The sequence below is a fragment of the Nerophis ophidion genome, linkage group LG18 (genome assembly GCF_033978795.1).
Source record: "Nerophis ophidion isolate RoL-2023_Sa linkage group LG18, RoL_Noph_v1.0, whole genome shotgun sequence".
Lineage (NCBI taxonomy): Eukaryota > Metazoa > Chordata > Actinopteri > Syngnathiformes > Syngnathidae > Nerophis > Nerophis ophidion.
The window spans coordinates 2,621,741-2,648,727 of NC_084628.1; the positions used below are offsets into that span (position 1 = coordinate 2,621,741).

General features: G+C 40.3%; 1 protein-coding gene across 4 annotated transcripts in view; it reads left to right on the forward strand.

The window, feature by feature from the left end:
- The window catches only part of sik2b (salt-inducible kinase 2b), a 185,277-nt gene that overhangs the window by 27,029 nt on the left and 131,261 nt on the right, over positions 1-26,987 (forward strand). For all 4 annotated transcript variants that reach the window (XR_009802706.1, XM_061878548.1, XM_061878547.1 and 1 more), the window contains exon 2: positions 12,636-12,752. Coding sequence is in view for 3 of the 4 variants with exons in the window: in XM_061878548.1 (XP_061734532.1) it covers positions 12,636-12,752 (117 nt within the window). In the remaining variant the exon portion in view is untranslated. The remainder of the gene's footprint in view (positions 1-12,635; positions 12,753-26,987) is intronic.

Here is a 26,987-nt window from a genome sequence, read left to right on the forward strand (position 1 = left end):
TAAGGTTGTATTTTTTCTCTAAAATTGTCTTTCTGAAAGTTATAAGAAGCAGAGTAAAAAAAAATAAATGAATTTATTTAAACAAGTGAAGACCAAGTCTTTAAAATATTTTCTTGGATTTTCAAATTCTATTTGCGTTTTGTCTTTCTTAGAATTAAAAATGTCAAGCAAAGCGAGACCAGCTGGCTAGTAAATAAATAACATTTAAAAAAATAGAGGCAGCTCACTGGTAAGTGCTGCTATTTGAGCTATTTTTAGAACAGTTCAGCGGGCGACTCATCTGGTCCTTACGGGCTACCTGGTGCCCACGGGCACCACGTTGGTGACCCCTGCTCAAGAGAATGAAGAGTGCTTGAAACTGCATTTCAACATCTCCGTTCGGTGCCACACCAACAAAATGCCCAGGCAACCACTTCCACATCAACACCGTATGAAAAAAATAGTCAACAACAGAAGTAGATAACGTCCGCAGGAACCTACTACAGAGAGAAGGACATACACTATTTGATTTCCTATTATGCAGCTCATTTTTATTTGACACTTGTTGAAATATCTTGTGTGACATCATGCACAGAAGTGCACTTCATTTGTTTTAAACTATTATAGTGGCGTTCTGTACAAAAGGGGAACTTCAATTTAGTGTTGTTTTGATTTGTCATTTGATTTGCACTCATAGCTTGTTTTAAAATGTCTGACAATCTTGCACTTTCTGTTTTGGAAATGACATGAATGTTTGTGCCACTGCTTAATAACTGTTTAGTAAATACAGTTTTGGTTAATTGACTTAGTTGTGATATCGCTCTCTGCATGAAAGTTTAAAAGTAGCATATATGAATGCAGTATGAAGAAGCATGTTTTAATGTAGACACATAGAATCATCATACTGCTGTGATTATATGCATCAAGTGTTCATTCAAGGCTAAGGCAAAATATGGAGATGTATATCATGTATTGTGACATGGTCTCAAAATATCGAGATACTACTAAAAGGCCATATCGCCCAGCCTTATTTATAAGTACCAATCAAATTCCTTCAGTACTACAGGGTACAGATTCAGTTAAATCCACAATCTGTCTTCCGTTGTAGCTGATAGGCACCAGCGACCCCAAAGGGAATAAGCGGTAGGAAATGGATGGACGGATGGGTATTGGATTTCACTACCTTTGTTCCCGGTTGCAAACTGGTCACCAGCTCAATTAGTTGACCGGCAAACGCGCGTATTAAGAAAATCAGACTGCCTCTAAGTAATATTGCAATTTTCAATGCCAACAAGCAAGCATGACTGATAGAAAGCATTCAGTGCCACTTATCAAAATGTGCTAGCTCGATACAGCAATAAAAAAAAAGAGATCAATGCTTTTCATATCATCCGATTGTGATTAATATCACAATTTTGTGCACTGATTTTCACCTGATAGTTTTAAAGCATCTGTCGGACAAAAAACAAATAAACTGTAAGGATTAGTAGTTCAACATTTTATTGACATACTGAGTAAATAAAGGAAATTCATTAAGAAAAAGCACAATAACATAACAAAGTAGGACTGCACAGTTATGGCCAAAACAATAATCATGATTATTTTCTTCAATATTGAAATCACAAATATTAATCAAGATTATACACTGTTAATTAAAACATATTTTATTGCACCTTGTATTGTAAACAAACCATATGTAAACATGGCTTTTATTTAAAAAAGGACCTCCACATTTGATAATCAAAAATACAACTAAGATACTGGTTACAATCAGCTGATGTGTGTTAAGTACAATACTTACAGGCAAAACCTTGGCACCGCTCAACAAAAGACACGGCTGGCGCATTCAATTAATAGCAAGAACTACTTCCCAAATATAGCAACACAGTCGCACAGAGGACAAACTGAAATAAATGCGTTCTTGGAACAGAAAAGGAATACTGGACATCAGCTATAATTATAAGCTCCATGTTTAAAAAAAAAACAAAAAACATATGTGTATATATATATATATATATATATATACACAAACCCCGTTTCCATATGAGTTGGGAAATTGTGTTAGATGTAAATATAAACAGAATACAATGATTTGCAAATCCTTTTTAACCCATATTCAGTTGAATATGCTACACAGACAACATATTTGATGTTCAAACTGATAAACATGTTTTTATTTTGCAAATAATCATTAACTTTAGACTGTTATCGACGCAAATCTCAAAAGCCAGCATCTGTGATGGTATAGGGGTGCATTACTGCCCAAGGCATGGACGCCCCTGCTTATTTCAGCAAGACAATGCCAAGCCACATTCAGAACGTGTTACAATAGCGTGGCTTCGTAAAAAAGAGTTTGGGTACTTTCCTGGCCCGCCTGCAGTCCAGACCTGTCTCCCATCGAAAATGTGGGGCGCATTATGAAGCGGACTGTTGAACGACTGAAGCTCTACATAAAACAAGAACGGGAAAGAATTCCACTTTCAATGCTTCAACAATTAGTTTCCTCAGTTCCCAAACGTTTATTGAGTGTTGTTAAAAGAAAAGGTGATGTAACACAGTGGTGAACATGCCCTTTCCCAACTACTTTGGCACGTGTTGCAGCCATGAAATTCTAAGTTAACTATTATTTACACAAAAAAAAAAGTTTATGAGTTTGAATATCAAATATGTTGTCTTTGTAGTGCATTCAACTGAATATGGCTTGAAAAGGATTTGCAAATCTTTGTATTCCGTTTATATTTACATCTAACACAATTTCCCAACTCCTATGGAAACGGGGTTTGTGTATGTATGTATGCATGAATGTATGTTTGCATGCATATACATATATATATATATATGTATGTATATATTAAATACATTATCATTTGTGTAGACCACAAGTGTTTTAAATTTAGAAAAACAATCTTATTTCAACCCCTTTAAAATTTAGATTAAGATTTCCTACAAAAAATGATGTACGCTCAAATCCAGAAAAACGTACCCATAAAAAAATTCAGATGGTGGACACGTATTAATCCAAGCACATTTTTTTTTCTTACCTTGCAGTCAACGTAGAATTGAGTGCGCATGTTGGAGTAGCTGTGCCACTCCCTGGCCATGCCCCAATTTAAATCATGTAAATCATATTTAAATTAGCCATAGTCCTCAGAGTCTGGGTCAGAAAACACAAAAGATAATGAACAAGATGGCAAAATAGAAACATTTCACCGACAATGAGTAGCAGGTGCTTCTTGTGGAGTGGAGAAACATACTCTATTCTACTTATTTTTGCAAGTTAGTGAAGCAGTGCATGACCGGGGGAAAAGGTGTGGTTTAGTATTACCCACTGTCCCCACGGGTTCTTAACATCAGTATACTTTGCACACAGAGACAATCGGGGGCTGGTTGGAAAGATTTTAAGTTTATTTCACACATCCATACAGTTACAATTCATACATTACTAATTTCACAAATTTTCCATTTACTCATGACTTGTCCGAAAGGTGGAGGAAAAAGCAGAACTTTTTTAATAATCCTACTTCAAAGCAATTACCAAAACGTTTGTCCGCTTCCTTTTTTCAATTTGTTTCACAATTTAAATAACAGACAATAAATACAACGGTTCTCATAAATAAATACGGGTAGCTAAGTAAGTTTTTATTCACATATGAGAGGACTAAGAGGGTAAAAATTAAAGATGTCCGATAATGGCTTTTTGCCGATTACCTGATGTTATCCAACTCTTAATTACAGATTCCGATATCAACCGATACCGATATATACAGTCGTGGAATTAACACATTATTATGCCTAGTTTTGTTGTGATGCCCCGCTGGATGCATTAAACAATGTACCAAGGTTTCCCAAAATAATTTAACTCAAGTTAGAGAAAAACATATAGCGTCCCGGAAGAGTTAGTGCAGCAAGGAGGTACCTGGTATTTGTTCTGTTGTGTTACGGTGCGGATGTTCTCTCGAAATGTTTGTCATTCTTGTTTGGTGTGGGTCCGCTGTGTGGCGCATATAAGTAACAGTGTTAGTTGTTTATACGGCCACCCTCAGTGTGACCTGTATGGCTGTTGACCAAGTATGCGATGCATTCACTTGAGTGAGTGAAAAGCCGTACATATTTTGTGAATGGGCCGGCACACAAAGGCAGTGCCGGTTTATTTGTGCTCTGTACTTCTCCCTATGTCCGAGTACACAGCGGGGATTTAAAAAGTCATATATTTTACTTTTTAAAACCGATACCGATAATTTCCGATATTACATTTTAAAGCATTGATCGGCCGATATTGTCGGACATCTCTAGTAAAAATGTTTACCACTTTTGTTCTCCTTTGTACTTTAACATTTTGAGTTTGAGCAGTTTCTTCAAAATGATATCAGTACACTGTTTGACTTATTTGCTTCATCCATTCCACTATTTGATTTCACACACTGATATGATAAAGGTTTTAAGTGCATACAAAGGTTTAAAGTTTACTTCTTCCCTGAGTCTATATTTCTCCTTTTTTTGTTGAGGATTAGTTTACAACCCTGGGTGTAGCAGGTTTCCTTTGTGCATAATTTTAGCTTTTTGCAAATGCACTAAATCATAGAATTTTCATATTTTTGAATCAAGGGTTTAAGTGTTCTCTATATCCAACAATATGTGTTGTTCTAACTCAGGAGTGCCCACACTTTTTCTGCAGGCGAGCTACTTTTCAATTGACCAACTGGAGGGGATCTACCTCATTTATATATATCATTTATATTTATTTATTTATGAAAGAGACATTTTTGTAAACAAGTTAAATGTGTTTAATGATAATACAAGCATGTGTAACACATATAGATGTCTTTCTTTCACAAAGACAAGAATATAAGTTGGTGTATTACCTGATTCTGATGACTTGCATTGATTGGAATCAGACAGTAATGATGATAACGCCCACATTTTCAAATGGAGGAGAAAAAAAGTTGTCCTTTCTGTACAATACCACATGAAAGTGGTTGGTTTTTGGCATCTAATTCATCCAGCTTCCATACACTTTACAAGAAAAACATTGGCGGCAAATTCCGTAGCTTGCTTGATTGACATTCACGGCACCCGAGGGTCTTGTGAGATGACGCTGGCTGCTGCCAGTTCATTATTATGAAAAAATGACAGAGAGGAAGGCGAGAAACACTTTTTATTTCAACAGACTTTCGCGCCGTCCCTTCCGTCAAAACTCTAAAGGCCGACTCCACATTTCCTATCTTCACAATAAAAGCCCTGCTTCATGCTGCCTGCGCTAACAAAATAAGAGTCTCAGAAAGCTGGCGTGCACAAGTGATGTGCACGCCAGCTTTCTGAGGGATCGCTTGTGCACGCCAGTTTTCCGAGACTCTGTATTTAGTTAGCGCAGGCAGCATGAAGCAGGGCTTTTATTGTGAAGATAGGAAATGTGCAGTCGGCCTTTAGAGTTTTGACGGAAGGTACGGCGCGAGAGTCTGTTGAAATAAAAAGTGTTTCTGGCCTTCCTCTCTGTCATATTTTAATAATAATGATCTTGCAGCAGCCAGCGTCATCTCACAAGACCCTCCGGTACCGTGAATGTCATTTAAGTGACGTCTTGGTGAAGATGGATGATCACTCATTTTTAGGTCTCTTTTTTTTTTTTAAAAGCCTGGCTGGAGATCGACTGACACACTCCCGCGGTCGACTGGTAGCTCGCGATCGACGTAATGGGCACCCCTGTTTTAACTGTACTATTTTCTAATCCAATTAGTGAATGAAGTATACTTTTGTAGTTATTCCCCCATATTTTTACACAGTAACTCAGATATGGTAACACTAGCCAACAGTTGAGAAAATGGAGCAATTTGGGGGCCAGAACATATTTTGCTTTGCTCGTTATTGCTCACTATTGAAATATTTCTTGCTACCTTATGTTTATATTTTTTGATGAGATTTACAGTTTATTTTGTCATCCTATTACACCCAAAAATGTGTTTATTTTAGTAATAGAAGTGTTTACATTGGCTCCAATTTGAATAACTCTGTATAAAACCACACATTTTTATCTGAACATGTGTGATCATGTCAGAACATTCTGAATGCCGTATTTACATGAAGCAGTTTTATTCCAGTTAGGCTTTTAATCTGATTAATTGTCGTGTGCACATAGCTACTGTCTACTCTGTCTTTTTGTATTTATGTTTGACTTTCTCTTCTGCTCTTACCGAACAGCATTATTTCAGTTTTGCTGAAATTCAAAGACGCTTTGTTTTTGTAAAACCATTTCTTCTGTTCTGTTTGTATGAGCATCTGAAGATGTAGTTTAACCAGAAAAAAAACAGCAAAGTCACTAACTTTAACCACTGACTGGCAATTATGCATAAAGACGGGATATACATTTTGGGGGGCATGTATGCTCAATCTGCATTTTGAGGATTATCATTACACTTTTAGTCTGTTAATCCACCATGCTGTTACTTAGAATGTAAGAATAATGTGTTAAACCCAGGCCACATCGCTACCTTGTGTGGTGTTCAGGTCTGGGGGATCCATTTTAATTTTTTATTCAACAATTAGATTTTCAAACTGAGACTCACTGACTTTGGCTCATTTTCTGTGAAGAACATATATCAGAATACATATTTAATGATCACACACCATACAACCCCCTTACACATTTATATTACATATAAGATGTCCGGGGCTGATAGAAGTGTGGAAATAATGTTCCGTGTAAAACAGTGGTCTCCAACCAACGGGCCGCAGAATAATTTTTTATTCATTTTTATTAAAAAAAATAAAAATAAAAAAAATGTTTATTTTTTATTAAATCAACATTAAAAAAATATATACACTTACAATTAGTGCACCAACCACAAAAACCTCTCTTTTTCATGACAAAAACGTCCCTTTTTCATGACAAAAAAAAAAAAAAAGGACACTCTCCACCCTCCACCCAGACCTGTCTCCCATCGGAAATGTGGGGCGCATTATGAAGCGGACTGTTGAACGACTGAAGCTCTACATGAAACAAGAATGGGAAAGAATTCCACTTTCAAAGCTTCAACAATTAGTTTCCTCAGTTCCCAAACGTTTATTGATTGTTGTTAAAAGAAAAGGTAATGTAATACAGTGGTGAACATGCCCTTTCCCAACTACTTTGGCACGTGTTGCAGCCATGAAATTCTAAGTTAATTATTATTGGCAAAAAAAAAATAAAGTTTATGAGTTTGAAAATCAAATATCTTGTATTTGTAGTGCATTCCATTGAATATGGGTTGAAAAGGATTTGCAAATCATTGTATTCCGTTTTTATTTATCCATCCATCCATCATCTTCCGCTTATCCGAGGTCGGGTCGCGGGGGGCAACAGCCTAAGCAGGGAAACCCAGACTTTCCTCTCCCCAGCCACTTCGTCTAGCTCTTCCCGGGGGATCCCGAGGCGTTCCCAGACCAGCCGGGAGACATAGTCTTCCCAACGTGTCCTGGGTCTTCCCCGTGGCCTCCTACCGGTTGGACGTGCCCTAAACACCTCCCTAGGGAGGCGTTCGGGTGGCATCCTGACCAGATGCCCGAACCACCTCATCTGGCTCCTCTCGATGTGGAGGAGCAGCGGCTTTACTTTGAGTTCCTCCCGGATGGCAGAGCTTCTCACCCTATCTCTAAGGGAGAGACCTGGAAACTCATTTGGGCCGCTTGTACCCGTGATCTTATCCTTTCGGTCATGACCCAAAGCTCATGACCATAGGTGAGGATGGGAACGTAGATCGACCGGTAAATTGAGAGCTTTGCCTTCCGGCTCAGCTCCTTCTTCACCACAACGGATCGGTACAACGTCCACATTACTGAAGACGCCGCACCGATCTGCCTGTCGATCTCACGATCCACTCTTCCCTCACTCGTGAACAAGACTCCTAGGTACTTGAACTCCTCCACTTGGGGCAGGGTCTCCTCCCCAACCCGGAGATGGCATTCCACCCTTTTCCGGGCGAGAACCATGGACTCGGACTTGGAGGTGCTGATTCTCATTCCGGTCGCTTCACCGAACCGATCCAGTGAGAGCTGAAGATCCCGGTCAGATGAAGCCATCAGGACCACAACATCTGCAAAAAGCAGAGACCGAATCCTGCAGTCACCAAACCGGAACCCCTCAACGCCTTGACTGTGCCTAGAAATTCTGTCCATAAAAGTTATGAACAGAATGGGTGACAAAGGACAGCCTTGGCGGAGTCCAACCCTCACTGGAAACGTGTCCGACTTACTGCCGGCAATGCGGACCAAGTTCTGACACTGATCATACAGGGAGCGGACTATGTTCTGATACTGATCATACAGGGAGTGGACTATGTTCTGACACTGATCATACAGGGAGTGGACTATGTTCTGACACTGATCATACAGGGAGTGGACCGCCACAATAAGACAGTCCGATACCCCATACTCTCTGAGTGTTTATATTTATATCTAACACAATTTCCCAACTCCTATGGAAACGGGGTTTGTAGTTCACGCGAATCATTTTCCTTAACCCGACAAGAGTGTTTGTGCTGTGGTGGGGGCCACGAGCACACCCAAGCACAGTGGCTTGTGTGTTTTCTCAAAACAGTGGTGTTTCTTTCAGCTTCCCGCGCAAGGGATTGCTGAGAGGGGCACGGGGCTCTCTACTGTTCTTTACTCCTGGGGATCACGTTGACAAAATGATGTTCATGAGGCCGTCTGAAGTGGAGACGTGGAAACCACACGTGTCCTTGTTTTTTGTGCGGGTGTTTGTGTGCTGTACTTCCAGCTGAGCATGTGTGCTCTTGCTTAATGTATGACTGATATTTCATCTTCGCTGGACACTTTTTGTTTTTGGGAGCTATCATCAAAATCTGCTCCCAACTAGAGGTGGAGGAAAATCGATTGTAAAATTGATTAGATTCATAATTATGTAATTTATTGTAAAAAAAAAAAAAAAAAAAGTAAGGCAGGCAGTTCTAAAATGTGGCTGACCGCAGTGAGACATTTTATCAAGAGATCGAACCAGTTCCTTTGATTTTAGGGCACTTGTGTTCTAGTTTTGCACACATTTCTATTAATTTAATAACTGTAATGGGAGCTAATTCAACTGTTATTACAAATGCACTGTTTTTAAAAGTTACAAGTGATGAAAGCTTATTTAGTGAAACGAAAATAAATGTAAAACTGCATCAAAATACATACATTAATTTAAAGATGCACCAATAATGCATTTTTTAATAAAATCATAGATCCTGAATCGTAATTGAATCGTGAGGCGCCCAAAGATTCCCACCTCTATTCCCAACTTATGCTGGGCGATAAATCAAATATACTCGATATATATCGCGGGTTTTTCTCTGTGCGATATAGAAAATGACTATATTGTGATATTCAAATATATGTTCTCACGCAGTTGCTTTTAGCTGCGAGCATTACATTGCATGCGTTTCCCACTCTTTCTTGTCTCTCTTTCTCACAGAAACATAAAACAAGCGCACCTTCTTAGAATAGAATAGAATAGAAAGTACTTTATTGATCCCTGGGGGAAATTCAGCACCACAGTTCGCTCACAATAGACAATAATAATATTAAATATTATATAACATATATATATATTTATTTTAGAACTGCCTGCCTTACTTTTTTTTTTTTTTTTTACAATAAAGTACATAATCAATTATGAATCTAATCAATTTTACAATCGATTTTCCCCCACCTCTAGTTGGGACCAAAAAAACGGAAATGCTGATTATCGGTCCTGCTAGATACCGACCTCTATTTAATGATACAACTCTAACATTTGACAACCAAACAATTAAACAAGGCGACACGGTAAAGAATCTGGGTATTATCTTCGACCCAACTCTCTCTTTTGAGTCACACATTAAAAGCGTTACTAAAACGGCCTTCTTTCATCTCCGTAATATCGCTAAAATTCGCTCCATTCTGTCCACTAGACGCTGAGATCATTATCCATGCGTTTGTTACGTCTCGTCTCGATTACTGTAACGTATTATTTTCGGGTCTCCCCATGTCTAGCATTAAAAGATTACAGTTGGTACAAAATGCGGCTGCTAGACTTTTGACAAGAACAAGAAAGTTTGATCACATTACACCTGTACTGTATATACCTTTATATACATATATACATACATATATACCTGTACTGGCTCACCTGCACTGGCTTCCTGTGCACTTAAGATGTGACTTTAAGGTTTTACTACTTACGTATAAAATACTACACGGTCTAGCTCCATCCTATCTTGCCGATTGTATTGTACCATATGTCCCGGCAAGAAATCTGCCTTCAAAGGACTCCGGCTTATTAGTGATTCCCAAAGCCCAAAAAAAGTCTGCGGGCTATAGAGCGTTTTCATTTCGGGCTCCAGTACTCTGGAATACCCTCCCGGTAACAGTTCGAGATGCCACCTCAGTAGAAGCATTTAAGTCTCACCTTAAAACTCATTTGTATACTCTAGCCTTTAAATAGACTCCCTTTTTAGACCAGTTGATCTGCCGTTTCTTTTCTTTTTCTCCTATGTCCCACTCTCCCTTGTGGAGGGGGTCCGGTCCGATCCGATCCGGTGGCCATGTACTGCTTGCCTGTGTATCGGCTGGGGACATCTCTGCGCTGCTGATCCGCCTCCGCTTGGGATGGTTTCCTGCTGGCTCCGCTGTGAACGGGACTCTCGCTGCTGTGTTGGATCTGCTTTGGACTGGACTCTTGCGACTGTGTTGGATCCATTATGGATTGAACTTTCACAGTATCATGTTAGACCCGCTCGACATCCATTGCTTTCCTCCTCTCCAAGGTTCTCATAGTCATCATTGTCACCGACGTCCCACTGGGTGTGGGCCTACCGAGGATGTCATAGTGGTTTGTGCAGCCCTTTGAGACACTAGTGATTTAGGGCTATATAAGTAAACATTGATTGATTGATTGATACTATATGAATAGTATAAATACGTTCTACATTTAAGTGCAGTCAAGGAACATATGCATTATACAGTCTGATGGCTGTCGGTGTGAAGGACCTCCTGTGTCGTTCCGTGTTGCATTTTGGGAGTCTGAGCCTTCCACTGAACGTGCTCATTTTCTCCGCAAGGTCCGAGTGTAGTGGGTGTGAGGTGTTGTCCATAATGACTAGGAGTTTTGCTAGACTTCTCCTCTCTGACACCACCGCCAGAGAGTCCAGCTCCACTCCCACCACGTTACTGGCCTTCTCTACCAACTTGTCCAGTCTGTGTGCGTCCCTCACTCTCAGCCCGCTGCCCCAGCAAGCCACGGCGTACAAGAAAGCGCCAGCCACCACCGACTCAACATCTTTGTACAGACGTTGAAGGATCCTCGTCACATACTGTCACGCGTGCAACGTCTTACGCCCTCGCGGAGCAGAGAGGTAGCGGCATGGGTAAAGTTAGCATTGTTGCTAACGGTGCGGTGCGGGTGGTAATACGAGAGAGAGAAGGTGCGAATCTGGTAACAAATGAAGGAAGAATAATTAATTCCAGGGTTTCCCACACATTCATTTATTCAAAAAAAAAATGTTTCGGCTTTTGACTCGCTTGACTGCTCATAAAAGCAATGGGACTGTGAATGGAGCTTGTAGTTCCATATTATATAAATATGTAAATATTATATAAATATGTACATAAAGTGTTGTAATTATATTCCAACTCCGCGTTCTTCTTGGTCATCGCCGCCGCCTCCACCCCAAACGCCCCCCCCCCCCCCCCCCCCCCCACCCAACCACACCACCACAAATAGATGCCTGACCTGTGGGAAACACTGATTTACCAATAAAAACTGCAGGGGGTCCATCGTCTGGCGGTGGTTTGGCTTCAAGCGGGAAGATTTTGAACAGACAACCGTAATATGTTAAGTATGCGGCAAAAGCGCATACTGTGATAGCATGATTTGGGAAAAGTCACCCACCAGAGAATTAAGAGTGTGTGAATCTCCGCATGTCAACATCTCCGTTCGGTGCCACACCAACAAAATGCTGAAGCAACCATTTCCAATTCAACACCGTATGAAACAAAAATCAACAACAGAAGGAGATAACGTCCGCAGTAACCTACCACATAGTGAAGGACATACACTATTTGATTTCCTGTTATGCAGCTCATTTTCATTTGACAGTTATTGAAATATCTTGTGTGAAATCGTGCACAAAAGTGCACTTTATTTGTTTTAAACTAGTTCTGTACAAAAAGGGCACTTTGATGAGTGTTGTTTTGATATGCCATCTTAGTGACATCATGCACAAAAGTGCAATCATAGCTTGTTTTAAAATGTCTCTGACAATCTTGCACTTTCTGTTTTGGAAATGACATGAATGTTTGTGCCACTGCTTAATAACTGTTTAGTAAATACAGTTTTCGTCAAATGACTTAGTTGTGATTTCCCTCTCTGCATGAAAGTTTAAAAGTAGCATATATTAATGCAGTATGAAGAAGAATGTTTTAATGTAGACACATAGAATCATCATACTGCTGTGATTATATGCATCAAGTGTTCATTCAAGGCTAAGGCAAAATATCGAGATATATATCGTGTATCGCGATATGCCTAAAAATATCGAGATATTAATAAAAGGCCTTATCGCCCAGCCCTACTCCCAACCCAGTTGTATCCTTTGATTTAATTAATACTGATTACTGTGACTAACTTATATATGATCGCTTTGCAGGTGGCCATCAAGATCATCGACAAGACCCAGTTGGATGCAGTCAACCTGGAGAAGATCTACAGAGAAGTTCAGATCATGAAGATGCTGGACCATCCGCACATCATTAAGCTCTACCAGGTGAGCAGTCGCTCTACTATAGAGAAAGTAACTCATTTGTATGTTATGTTCTCAACAAATTGATAGCTGATCAACATCCAAGAAAAGACTGTTGGACGTTGCACTGTATACAGGGATGTGAAATGTTCGCGTAAACGCAGAAATCATCCTTTTTAAACATACATTTTTGTGTCAAAATATAACTTCCGCGTTTTTTTTCAATGAAATATTAATAAAACTTTTAACATTTGCCTTAGCTGCGGGTATTTTCTGTTCTTCTGGCCTAAACGCTGCACTGAGTTGCAGGACGGGGAGACAATCAAGAGCACTGAAACAAACTTGCTAGTTAGTGTCAGGTTTAAACACTGATGACATCTATTAAACAAGACAAGACGCAAGGAATTAAACAGACGGAATTCAATTTGGCTCAATTGAGGAGAAACGTCTGGGCTGTACACATTTAAGTCTCCAACACGCTCTGACGAAAGGTTGTACGCCTCCTCTTTTATTAGGACTTTCCCTGATAACATGGCAACAGCTGTTTGGGGCGGGGGTCGTAAACAGCCATCGCCTTTGATTAAAAACAGTTCAAAGAAAAGGTGTAAAAGAGTTCAAAGAAGAGGTCGTAAAACAGTTCAAAGAAGAGGTGCCTGGAACTGGGCAGGTCCTACTTTCTCTCCGCTTTGTAGTTCTCGGGTCAAGACAAAATCTTTCTGTGGATTACAATACATCAAAGAAACAGAACACCTTCATGTTGCTTCCCATCCTACACAGTGGAGTTTTACAAGGCTTCTTCCTGGTAGGATCAAAGACAGCTTTTGTCTGCTCGCCAGGAACTCATTCAAACACAAAGTTATGTGATAACTTAGATACAATTATTCTGACAGTTAGCTTACCAGGTAGCTAGTTGGCTAACTAGGTAGCTAGCATGTTGTTGCTTCCGATGGCTCTCGGAGCCACAATGTTGACGGCTGTCTAATCGTATTTGGATGATTGCAATCTGAAGACTGTTAGTTCCGAACCAGTTATAGTTCTTGTGTATTAACTAGTAACCAGCAAGAAGGTATATTTTTGACTAGACAGATTTTAAACAGAGGTGACAACACCGGAAGTATATTTGTTACCTGAGGGCTAGGTTTAGGATAGAGTTGCCAAATGGGAAATGTTTTCTGAGTTCTTTGCATGCATGTTATATAATTTTACATTACATTTTCAATGATAATAATGTTAGTAAACTATCTAATAAATTCAATCGATCAATCAATCAATGTTTATTTGTATAGCCCTAAATTACAAGTGTCTCAAAGGGCTGCACAAGCCACGACGACATCCTCGGTTCAGATCCCACATCAGCGCAAGGAAAAACTCAACCCAATGGGAAACCTTGGAGAGGACCGCAGATGTGGGGACCCACCTCCCCTGGGCGACCGGTGCAATGGACGTCGAGTGGATCTAGCATAATATTGTGAGAGTCCAGTCCATAGTGGATCTAACATAATAGTGAGAGTCCGGTCTATAGTGGATCTCTCATAATATTGTGAGAGTCCAGTCCATCGTGGATCTAACATAATAGTGAGAGACCAGTCCATAGTGGATCTAGCATAATAGTGAGAGTCCAGTCCATAGTGGATCTAGCATAATAGTGAGAGTCCAGTCTATAGTGGATCTCTCATAACATTGTGAGTCCAGTCCATAGTGGATCCAACATAATAGTGAGAGTCCAGTCCATAATGGATCCAACATAATAGTGAGAGTCCAGTCCATAATGGATCCAACATAATAGTGAGAGTCTAGTCCATAATGTATCTAACATAATAGTGAGAGAGTCCAGTCCATAGTGGATCTAACATAATAGTGAGAGAGTCCAGTCCATAGTGGATCTAACATAATAGTGTGAGAGTCCAGTCCATAGTGGATCTAGAATAATAGTGAGAGTCCAGTCTATAGTGGATCTAACATAATATTGTGAGAGTCCAGTCCATGGTGGATCTCGCATAATAGTGAAAGTCCAGTCCATAATGGTTCTAACATAATAGTGAGAGTCCAGTCCATAGTGGATCTAACAGTCCATAGTGGATCTAGCATATCAGTGAGAGTCCAGTCCATAGAGGATCTAACAGTCCATAGTGGATCTAGCATATCAGTGAGAGTCCAGTCCATAGTGGATCTAACTTAATAGTCAGAGTCCAGTCCACAGCCAGCACTTCATCCGTTGCCACCGACGGGGGCAGAGCAGAAGAGAAACGGCAGATCAACTGGTCTAAGAGAATCAGAATCAGAAAAGTTTTTATTGCCATTGTTTGAGAACGGGTTCACAAACTAGGAATATTACCTGGCGCAATCGTGCAACATAAAAACATATAACACAGAATAGAATAACATGAGCTGTAATTCAGCTAACAGATCTTGGTATTGTTCACGTGTCTGATGGCCGAGGGGGAAAAACTGTTCAGGTGGCGGGAGGTGTGGGTCTGGATGGACCGTAGTCTCCTGCCTGAGGGAAGAGGAGAGAATAACTTGTGAGGGGGATCTATTTAAAGGCTAGAGTATACAAATGAGTTTTAAGGTGAGACTTAAATGCTTCTACTGAGGTGGCATCTGGAACTGTTACCGGGCGGGCATTCCAGAGTACTGGAGCCCGAACGGAAAACCCTCTATAGCCCGCAGACTTTTTTTGGGCTTTGGGAATCACTAATAAGCCGGAGTCCTTTGAAGGCAGATTTCTTGCCGGGACATATGGTACAATACAATCGGCAAGATAGGATGGAGCTAGACCGTGTAGTATTTTATACGTAAGTAGTAAAACCTTAAAGTCACATCTTAAGTGCACAGGAAGCCAGTGCAGGTGAGCCAGTACAGGTATATATGTATGTATATATGTATATAAAGGTATATACAGTATAGGTATATATGTATGTATATATGTATATAAAGGTATATACAGTACAGGTATGTATATATGTATATAAAGGTATATACAGTATAGGTATATATGTATGTATATATGTATATAAAGGTATATACAGTACAGGCGTAATGTGATCAAACTTTCTTGTTCTTGTCAAAAGTCTAGCAGCCGCATTTGTTATCTTTTAATGCTAGACATAGGGCGACCCGAGTATAATACGTTAAAGTAATCGAGACTCAACGAACGCATGAATAATGATCTCAGCGTCGCTAGTGGACAAAATGGAACACATTTTAGCGATATTACGTTACATTTTCAGTGATGATAATGCCAGATGCAGTCATCAAAAGAGCCACATCTGGCTCGAGAGCCATAGGTTCCCTACCCCTGGTCTAGAATCTTAGGGCGACATATACCAAAACCGACTACTCGTAGCAGAAATGCAGCACCAATGAAGCATTTTGTTATTTCAGTGAACGTAGCGGCCACAATAGTCAATGAGATGCATACAAAGAGAACTTACATATGTTTTGGGGACATTGTATTGAGTTTAGCAGGTTGGTGAGGAGTTCACTGATGAAACCATGATGTTGGAAAAAGCAGTAGCTTAGGACAAAAACTTGCACTGCCTTTGTGTGGATGTATAATGTTTAACCTCAACATGTAACATGCTCTTTATTAAAACCAGGAACTAAAGTTCTCATCCCAAGAATGAAATGATTAGTTCTAGCTCCAACAACAATAACGCCGTTCAGTCGCCTTTGTTTTTAGTCCAGTGTTTTTCAATCCGTTTTGAGCCAAGGCACATTTTTTTTCAAATAAAAAAAATACGGAGGGACACCACCAGCAAAAAGGATAAAAAATGAAACTCCGCCAGGTTGTCGTGCCTTTTTTTGAGTTTGTTGTTGTTTTCTGTGTGTAGTGCTTTTAGTTCCTGTCTTGCGCTGTTATTTTGGTGACTTCCTGTTTTGCTGGTGTTCTCCTGTAGCAGCTTCATGCCTTCCTTTGAGTGCTATTGCTTTGTTTTCGCAATCAAGACTATTTAAGTTGTGCTTACGCTATCCTTCTTTGTGGGGACATTGTTGATTGTCATGTCATGTACGGATGTGCTTTGTGGACGCTGTCTTTGCTCCACACGCTGTAAGTTTTTGCTGTCGTCCAGCATTCTGTTTTTGTTGACTTTGTATTAGGGCTGGGTAGGGGTGTAACGGTACACAAAAATTTCGGTTCGGTAAGTACCTCGGTTTAGAGGTCACAGTTCGGTTCATTTTCGGTACAGTAAGAAAACAACAAAATATAAATTTTTTGGTTATTTATTTACCAGATTTGTAAACAATGGCTTTATCCTTTTAACATTGGGAACATTGTAATAATTCTACCCACGTTAATCCACATTAAACTGCCTCAAGTTGTTGCTTTGATTAAATAAAATGACAAAACCTTTCTTTTACATATAAAAAGTGCAACATTAAACAGTTTCAAGTCAACTCAGCATGCTTAATTTATTACAGTATTTGGGAAGCCTGTAGTTGACTTTTATTATACACACACACATGCGCACACACACACAGCAAATGAGCTAACGTAACGCTAAAAGCTACATAGCCTTTACCTGAGACACAGTTTAAGTTTCTAGAACAGGGGTGCCCACACTTTTTCTGCAGGCGAGCTACTTTTCAATTGACCAACTCGAGGGGATCTACCTCATTTATATATATCATTTATATTTATTTATTTATGAAAGAGACATTTTTGTAAACAAGTTAAATGTGTTTAATGATAATACAAGCATGTGTAACACATATAGATGTCTTTCTTTCACAAAGACAAGAATATAAGTTGGTGTATTACCTGATTCTGATGACTTGCATTGATTGGAATCAGACAGTAATGATGATAACGCCCACATTTTCAAATGGAGGAGAAAAAAAGTTGTCCTTTCTGTACAATACCACATGAAAGTGGTTGGTTTTTGGCATCTAATTCATCCAGCTTCCATACACTTTACAAGAAAAACATTGGCGGCAAATTCCGTAGCTTGCTTGATTGACATTCACGGCACCCGAGGGTCTTGTGAGATGACGCTGGCTGCTGCCAGTTCATTATTATGAAAAAATGACAGAGGAAGGCCAGAAACACTTTTTATTTCAACAGACTTTCGTCAAAACTCTAAAGGCCGACTGCACATTTCCTATCGTCACAATAAAAGCCCTGCTTCATGCTGCCTGCGCTAACAAAATAAGAGTCTCAGAAAGCTGGCGTGCACAAGTGATGTGCACGCCAGCTTTCTGAGGGATCGCTTGTGCACGCCAGTTTTCCCAGACTCTGTATTTAGTTAGCGCAGGCAGCATGAAGCAGGGCTTTTATTGTGAAGATAGGAAATGTGCAGTCGGCCTTTAGAGTTTTGACGGAAGGTACGGCGCGAGAGTCTGTTGAAATAAAAAGTGTTTCTCGCCTTCCTCTCGGTCATATTTTCATAATAATGATCTTGCAGCAGCCAGCGTCATCTCACAAGACCCTCCGGTACCGTGAATGTCATTTAAGTGACGTCTTGGTGAAGATTGATGATCACTCATTTTTAGGTCTCTTTTTTTTAAAAGCCTGGCTGGAGATCGACTGACACACCCCCCGCGGTCGACTGGTAGCTCGCGATCGACGTAATGGGCACCCCTGTTCTAGAAGGTCAACGGGCTCATAGTGACGTTTGTAATAGTTGTGACTGGAAAGTGTTTTTTATAATTTGGGGAGTGTACGATGTCAGCTGCTCACCTGCTAGACACATATCTGCTCATCTCGACGCCGGAGCACTGACTCCATGCTTTCTGAATACGCACTGCTGATTGGCTTTGTATGTAACCAATCAGATGGTTGGGTGGGCGGGACAATGCTGGGTGCTCACTGCTCAGACAGAGGCAGAAAGCAGAGCAGCTTGTTAAGACTTTAGCTTACAAACTCGCTCGATACACCCCCGTACCAAAACGGTTCAATACAAATACCCGTACCGTTACACCCTTAGGGCTGGGCGATATGGCCTTTTTTTAATATCTCTATATTTTTAGGCCATATCGCGATACACGATATATATTTCGATATTTTGCCTTAGCCTTGAATGAACACTTGATACATATAATCACAGCAGTATGATGATTCTGTGTCTACATTAAAACATTCTTCTTCATACTGCATTAATATATACTCATTTTAAACTTTCATGCAGACAAGGAAATCACAACTAAGTCATTGACCAAAACTGTATTTATTAAACAGTTATTAGCAGGTGACTTTTCAAAATGATGCTACACATTAGCAGTAATGCTATAATTTGGTAGCGACGCTTGTGCCCCATAACTTGACAATGTACAGATGTCTGTTCGACATATTGAAGCCGAACCATCGCTAGACGATGGACCCCCTGCTGGTTCTCTTGGGAATGAATTCTTCCTTCATTTGCACCTTCTTTCTCTCGTATTACCACTCGCACGGCTCTGCTAGCATCACAGCTAACGTTACCCATGCTGCTACGTCTCTGCTCCGTGAGGGCGTATACGTATGTGATGTATGTAAGAAGGTGCGCTTACTGTCCCTGTGAGAAGGAGACACAAGAAGGAGCGAGTAGAGCCTGTAGTGTAATGCCCGCAGCTAAAAGCAACTGCGTGAGAACGTATACTCGAATATCACGATATAGTCATTTTCTATATCGCACAGAGACAAACCTGCAATATATCGCGTATATCGATATATCGCCCAGCCCTACTTTGTAGCCAGTTCAGTTTTACTTTTGTTTTACATAGCCACCCCTATGCTTCAGTGCCTTTTGTTAATGTTTGGTTTAAGTGTTACATACCTTTTTTACCTGCACGCTGTCTCCCGCTGTGCTCTGCATATTGGGATCATGACAAACCATCCTCGACGCGTTATGACTTCTACAAAGCAATGAACTACCTACTGATATGGAGTATTACAGGATTACCCTGCCAAGCTCTACACAGCACAGGCACCAGACAACGGCACATTATTATGATTATTGATTCGCAAAACATATTTTTTGGACCAATTTAGGTGAAGTTGCATAATTTCCCACGGCACACGAGCTACTTTTCAATTGACCAAGTCGAGGAGATCTACCAATTTATATTTATTTATTTATGAAAGAGACATTTTTGTTAACAAGTTAATGGTGTTTAATGATAATACAAGCATGTGTAACACACATAGATTCCTTTCTTTCATGAAGACAAGAATATAAGTTGGTGTATTACCTGATTCTGATGACTTGCATTGATTGGAATTAGACAGTGGTGCTGATAACGTCCGCATTTTCAAATGGAGGAGAAAAAAAAAGTCCTCCTTTCTGTCCAATACCACATGAAAGTGGTTGGATTTGGCATCTCATTTGTCCAACTTGCATACTGGTTTTTAAACACTTTGTTATGAGAGTAGCATATGTGTGTGGCCCTTTAATGTCTGGCAGCAGGTGAGTGACGTCAGTGAGTGTGCGGGTGGGCAAGCAAGTGAGAAAGCGCTCGCTGAGGGCGGGGGAGAAATACATTGGCATCAAACTCCGTAGCTTGCTAGCTTTCTGAGACTCTTATTTTGTTAGCACAGGCAGGATGAAACAGGTCTTTTATGGTGAAGACAGGAAGTGTGCAGTCGCTCTTTAGAGTTTTGACAGTAGGTACGGAGTCTCTAGAAATAAAATGTGTTTCTCTGCGTCCGCCCTGTTAGTGATTTTTTTCTTAAATATGAGCTCGCAGCAGCCAGCGTCACCTCACAAGATCCTCGGGTGGCGAGAATGTCAAACAACTGACCAAAGTGAAGTCTTGGTATGATTGATGATTGCTCATTTTTATGTACATTTTTTAATGCCTGGCTTGAGATCGACTGACACACCCTCCGAGATAGACGTAATGGGCACCCCTGCTCTAGCTTATTAGAAGATAGTTGACCCTCCGGAAGAGCTATAAAGGAATCAAGACGCTGTCAGAGGGGCACACAATCTGTGTCGCAAGGGCATATTTTATCTTTAGCACAACACAAAGCTCACCTGTTTGGCACAGTAAAATTCCCCCCAAAAATGTTGGCAGCTCCAGCAAAATTACATAAGCATCTGTGTCCCGTTAGTTTGTTTAGACAAAGCAGACCAGTGTTTATTATCATTATCATTACACAACCATGTGGCACTCGTCCAGCGTTTTGGACCATTTTTTTTTTTATGTGTGTCATTTATTCCAAAAGGGCCTATCCATCCAATCATTCCAGGTCATTCAGCGATTTCCTTTCCAGTTTCTAACTCTTCTCGGCCTTGTGGCCGAGTGGGACGTCTGAGCCAGAGAAGAGGGAGACACACAGCCCTTTCCCCATTCTTGACAAATTCCGTTTCTGTTCTGCATTTATTATGAAGGATCTAAGGATGGAACTACAGCTGAAACCATTCCTCGAGTAATTCGATTACAAAATATATTTGAGGAATGTGTGCTGCCTCGAGGCATCAAGTTTTTTTTTTTTGCATTTTGCCTAGTCAAAGCTCACATTTCGCACAAACTGTTGAGGGCATACTTGCCGACCTTGAGACCTCCGAATTCAGGAGATGGAGGTGAGGGGGTTTGAAGTGGGGCGGGGTTTGGGGTAACGGGGGTGTATATTGTAGCGTCCCGCAAGAGTTAGTGCTGCAAGATATTCTGGGTATTTCATCTGTTGTGTTTATGTTGCGTTACGGTAGGGCTGGGCGATATATATGCGATATATCGCAGGTTTGTCTCTGTGCGATATAGAAAATGACTATATCGTAATATTCGAGGATACGTTCTCACGCAGTTGCTTTTAGCAGCGGGCGTACACTTCAGGCTCTTCTCACTCTTTCCTGTCTTTTCTTTTCACGGACAAGCAGGCGCACATTCTTACATACGTCACATACTGTCACGTCATACGTCACATACGTGTTCGCCCTCACAGAGCAGAGAGGTAGCATACTGGGCTACGTTAGCTGCTAACGTAGCCGGACGAGAGAAAGAAGGTGCGGATCTGGTAACAAATGATGGAAGACTTAAAGGGGAACATTATCACATTTTCAAAAGGGTTAAAAACAATGAAAATCAGTTCCCAGTGGCTTGTTGTATTTTTTGAAGTTTTTTTCAAAATTTTACCGGTCCCGGAATATCCCTAAATAAAGCTTTAAAGTGCCTCATATTTGCTATCCATGAAACCACTATCCATTTCCCTGTGACGTCATACAGGGCCGCCAATACAAACAACATGGCGGTTACCACAGCAAGATATAGCAACATTAGCTCGGATTGTGTGTACCTAATGAAGTGGCCCATAGCGTGGCTGCCTTATTAGCATCGCCGGTAAAATGTGCGGACCAAACGATCAGGACTTTCGCATCTTGTGACACTGGAGCAACTTAAATCCGTCGATTGGTGAGTGTTTGTTTCGCATTAAATGTGGGTATCTGGTTTCAAATGTACATACAGCTAGCGTACATAGCATGTTAGCATCGATTAGCGTAGCATGTTAGCATCGATTAGCTGGCAGTCATGCTGCGATCAAATATGTCTGATTAGCACATAAGTCAACAAGATCAACAAAACTCACCTTTGTGATTTCGTTGACTTAATGGTTGCAAATGCATCTGCAGGTTATCCATACATCTCTGTGCCATGTCTGTCTTAGCACCGCCGGTCAAATGTGGAGACACTCTGGCACATTCAATGGGGGTCTGCCGGCAGATTTCTTGCCAGTGGTGCAACTTGAATCCCTCCCTGTTAGTGTTGTTACACCCTCCGACAACACACCGACGAGGCATGATGTCTCCAAGGTTCCAAAAAATAGTCGAAAAAACAGAAAATAACAGAGCTGAGACCCGGTGTTTGTAATGTGAAAATGAATATGGCGGGTGTGTTACCTCGGTGACGTCACATTCTGACGTCATCGCTAAAAGACCGATAAACAGAAAGGCGTTTAATTTGCCAAAATTCACCCATTTAGAGTTCGGAAATCGGTTGAAAAAATAAATGGTCTTTTTTCTGCAACATCAAGGTATATATTGACGCTTGCATAGGTTTGGTGATAATGTTCCCCTTTAAAGGGGAACATTATCACAATTTCAGACTGGTTAAAACCAATAAAAATTAGTTCCCAGTGGCTTATTTTATTTTTCAAAGTTTTTTTTCAAAATTTTACCCATCACGCTATATCCCCCCGTCCATTTTCCTCTGACGTCACTGCGTGATGCCAATACAAACAAACATGGCGGAAAGAAAAGAAAGGTATAGCGACATTTAGCTCGGATTCAGACTCTGATTTCAGCGGCTTAAGCGATTCAACAGATTACGCATGTATTGAAACGGATGGTTGGAGTGTGGAGGCAGATAGCGAAAACGAAATTGAAGAAGAAACTGAAGCTATTGAGCCATATCACGACAGACGGCGGCAACGAGGATGAATTTGGCGATCGCCTTCTAACGATTGCATATTTTGACAACTGGTGCAACTTGAATCAATCGATTGGTATGTGTTTGTTTGGCATTAAATGTGGGTGGAGGGAAAGGCTGGATGCAAATATAGCTACAAATGAGGCATAATGATGCAATGTGTATATACAGCTAGCCTAAATAGCAGGTTAGCCTCGATTAGCTGGCAGTCATGCCGTGACCAAATATGTCTGATTAGCACATAAGTCAATAACGTCAACAAAACTCACCTTTGGGATTTCTTTGACTTTATCGTTGGAAATGCATCTGCTTTGAGTGTCGCAGGATATCCACACATCTCTGTGCCATCTTTGTCGTAGCATCGCTATCGTCGGTAAAGTGTGCGAGGGACTTTCGCATCTTTTGACCACTGGTGCGGTGCAACTTGAATCCGTCGATTGGTATGTGTTTGTTTGGTATTAAATGTGGGTGGAGGGAAAGGCTGGATGCAAATATAGCTACAAATGAGGCATAATGATGAAATATGTACATACAGCTAGCCTAAATAGCATGTTAGCATTGATTAGCATGCCGTGACCATTGATATGTCTGATTAGCACACTCCACGTAAGTCAACTTGAATCCGTCCCTGTTCGTGTTGTTACACCCTCCGACAACACACCGACGAGGCATGATGTCTCCAAGATATGGAAAACAGTCGTAAAAACGGAAATAACAGAACTGATTTGACTTGGTGTGTGTAATGTGTTTGAGAAAATGGCGGATCGCTTCCTGTTGTGACGTCACGGGTGAAAGGTCATCGCTCCGACTGCGAACAATTGAAAGGCGTTTCAATCGCCAAATTCACCCTTTTAGAGTTCGGAAATCGGTTAAAAAGACATACGGTCTTTTTTCTGCAACATCAAGGTATATACTGACGCTTACATAGGTTTGGTGATCATGTTCCCCTTTTAATTCCCAATAAACACAGCAGGGTTTCCATAGTCTGGCGGTGGTTCGGCTTCAAGTGGGAATATGTCGAACAGACAACCGTAATTTGTCAAGTGTGGGGGGAAAAAGCGTTGCTATATAAAGTAGCATTACTGCTAATATGTAGCATCATTTGAAAAGTCACTCGCTAGACCAGTGGTTCTCCACCTTTTTTCAGTGATGTACCCCCTGTGAACATCTTTTTTATTCAAGTACCCCCTAATCAGAGCAAAGCATTTTTGGTTGAAAAAAAGAGATAAAGAAGTAAAATACAGCACTATGTCATCAGTTTCTGATTTATTAAATTGTATAACATGTATTAACTGTAGATTTTTCATTTTTTTATGATGAGTGGGATTGACGGTGTCGTAGTGTTATCCCGATACAGATATTTTGATACCGGTACCAAAATATTTCAGTACTTTGCGGTACTTTTCTAAATAAAGAGGACCACAAAAACTGTAGTTATTGGCTATATTTTAACAAAAAAATCTTAGGATTCATTAAACATACCGTATGTTTCTTATTGTAAATGTGTTTGGTCCTGGCTCTAGGCAGCAGCAGGAGACCACTCCCTGAGGTTTTCAGAACTGGAGATGTTTCACGTGGTTCTTAAAACAAGGAGTGTACAAAAGACTGTCTCCGTTTTAAAGTCTGTTCTCCAAGCAACAGGAAGCAAGTGCAGTGACCCAAGGCTAATATGGTCCTATTTCCTGGTTTTAGGCAGGACTCTAGCAGCAGCATTTTGGACGTACAAATAAACATTGATTGATTGATTGATTGAACAGTGCAAAATATTGCTCATTTGTAGTGGTCTTTCTTGAACTATTTGGAAAAAAAGATATAAAAATAACTAAAAACTTGTTTAAAAATGAACATGTGATTCAAGTATAAATAAAGATTTCTACACATAGAAGTAATCATCAACTTAAAGTGCCCTCTTTGGGGATTGTAATAGAGATCCATTTGGATTCATCAACTTCATTCTAAACATTTCTTCACAAAAAAGAAATATTTAACATCAATATTTATGGAACATGTCCACAAAAAATCTAGCTGTCAACACTGAATATTGCATTGTTGTATTTCTTTTCACACTTTATGAACTTACATTCATATTTTCTTGACGTATTATTCAATAAATATATTTATAAAGGATTTTTGAATTGTTGCTATTTTTATAATATTTTTTGAAAAATCTCAAGTACCCCTTGGCTTACCTTCAAGTACCCCCAGGGGTACCCGTACCCCTATTTGAGAACCACTGCGCTAGAGAATGAAGAGAATTTCATAACTTTAGTAACATACCTCACAGTGAAGGACAAATACTATTTGATTTCCTATTATGCAGCTAATTTTTATTTGACACTTAAATTGTCTCTGACAATCTTGCACTTTATGTTTTGGAAATGACTTGAATGTTTGTGCCACTGCTTAATAGTTTTGACAAATACAATTGACTTTCTCTGCATGAAAGTTTAAAAGTAGCATTTATGAATGCAGTATGAAGAAGAATGTTTTAATGTAGACACTTAGAATCATCATACTGCTGTCATTATATGCATCAAGTGTTCATTCAAGGGCAAGGCAAAATATCGTAATATATATCGTACATTGCGATATGGCCTAAAAATATAGCGATATTAAAAAAAGGCAATATCGCCCAGCCCTATGTTACGGTGCGAATGTTCTCCCGAAATGTGTTTGTCATTCTTGTTTGGTGTGGGTTCACAGTGTAGCGCATACTTGTAACAGTGTTAAAGTTGTTTATACGGCCACCCTCAGTGTGACCTGTATGGCTGTTGACCAAGTATACATTGCATTTACTTACGTGTGTCTGTAAAAGCGGCACGTATTATGTGACTTGGCCGACACGCTGTATGTACGTAGGAAAAGCGGACGTGACGACAGGTTGTAGAGGATGCTAAAATTGTCTTGATTGCGAAAACAAGGAACGCCCCCAATATTGTTGTCCGGGTGAAAATAGGGAGAAATTCGGGAGATTTTCGGAAGAAGCACTGAAATTCTGGAGTCTCCCGGAAAAATTGGGAGGGTTTACAAGTATGGTTTAGGTCAGGGGTGGGCATTACGTCGATCGCACAGGAAGCCAGTGCAGGTGAGCCAGTACAGGTGTAATGTGATCAAACTTTCTTGTTCTTGTCAAAAGTCTAGCAGCCGCATTTTGTACCAACTGTAATCTTTCAATGCGCTACGTTTGACTTTATGCAAGACATAATCGTCTTGCTACGTACTTGCGTTATTTACACAAAAACATTGAATCATTTTGCATCAAGGACAGACATTAAACATAATATTGTCTGCTTTACATGGTTTACAAAACACACACCTTATCTCTGGAAAGGGCAGGACAAGATTAATTGCATATTATGATGATTTTTATGTGTTTGGCATGCCTAAGACAAGTTTTAGTTCATACTTCACTGTTGGAGAAGGACCACATAAAGTTTCTAACCGCAAAGCGACGCATCCCAATTAATAGTCTGGAATTTTGACAATGAATCCTCCGTTTGTACCTCCACATATCTCCCGTCCAAAGGCAAAACCTAGTAACTCACTTCTAGCTGATTTTGAGAAAACAAAGGGAAACCAATCTATCTTGATGCTGTCTTACAAAGATGTACAAAGTCATCAAACGTATAGATGTTTTCTTGAGCTTTCATTTTCTTGCCGATTGAGCCATGGATTGAATCTGCTCTCATGAACGTGTGCCCTTTCTCCAGATATTTTATCACAATCTCGGGTGGGCCCCATTCTGCGTTTGCACATTGGGCAGCGTCCAGTTTTTATTTTGACCTCCACAGTTATCTGCCCAAAAGAGTATGCAAGGGGAAGAATCAAGAACAATACATTTAATGAAGGTGCTTGCAACGTCCCGGGCCAATCTTCCAAATACCCCCTGGTGCCATAATATCACATAATCAGGTT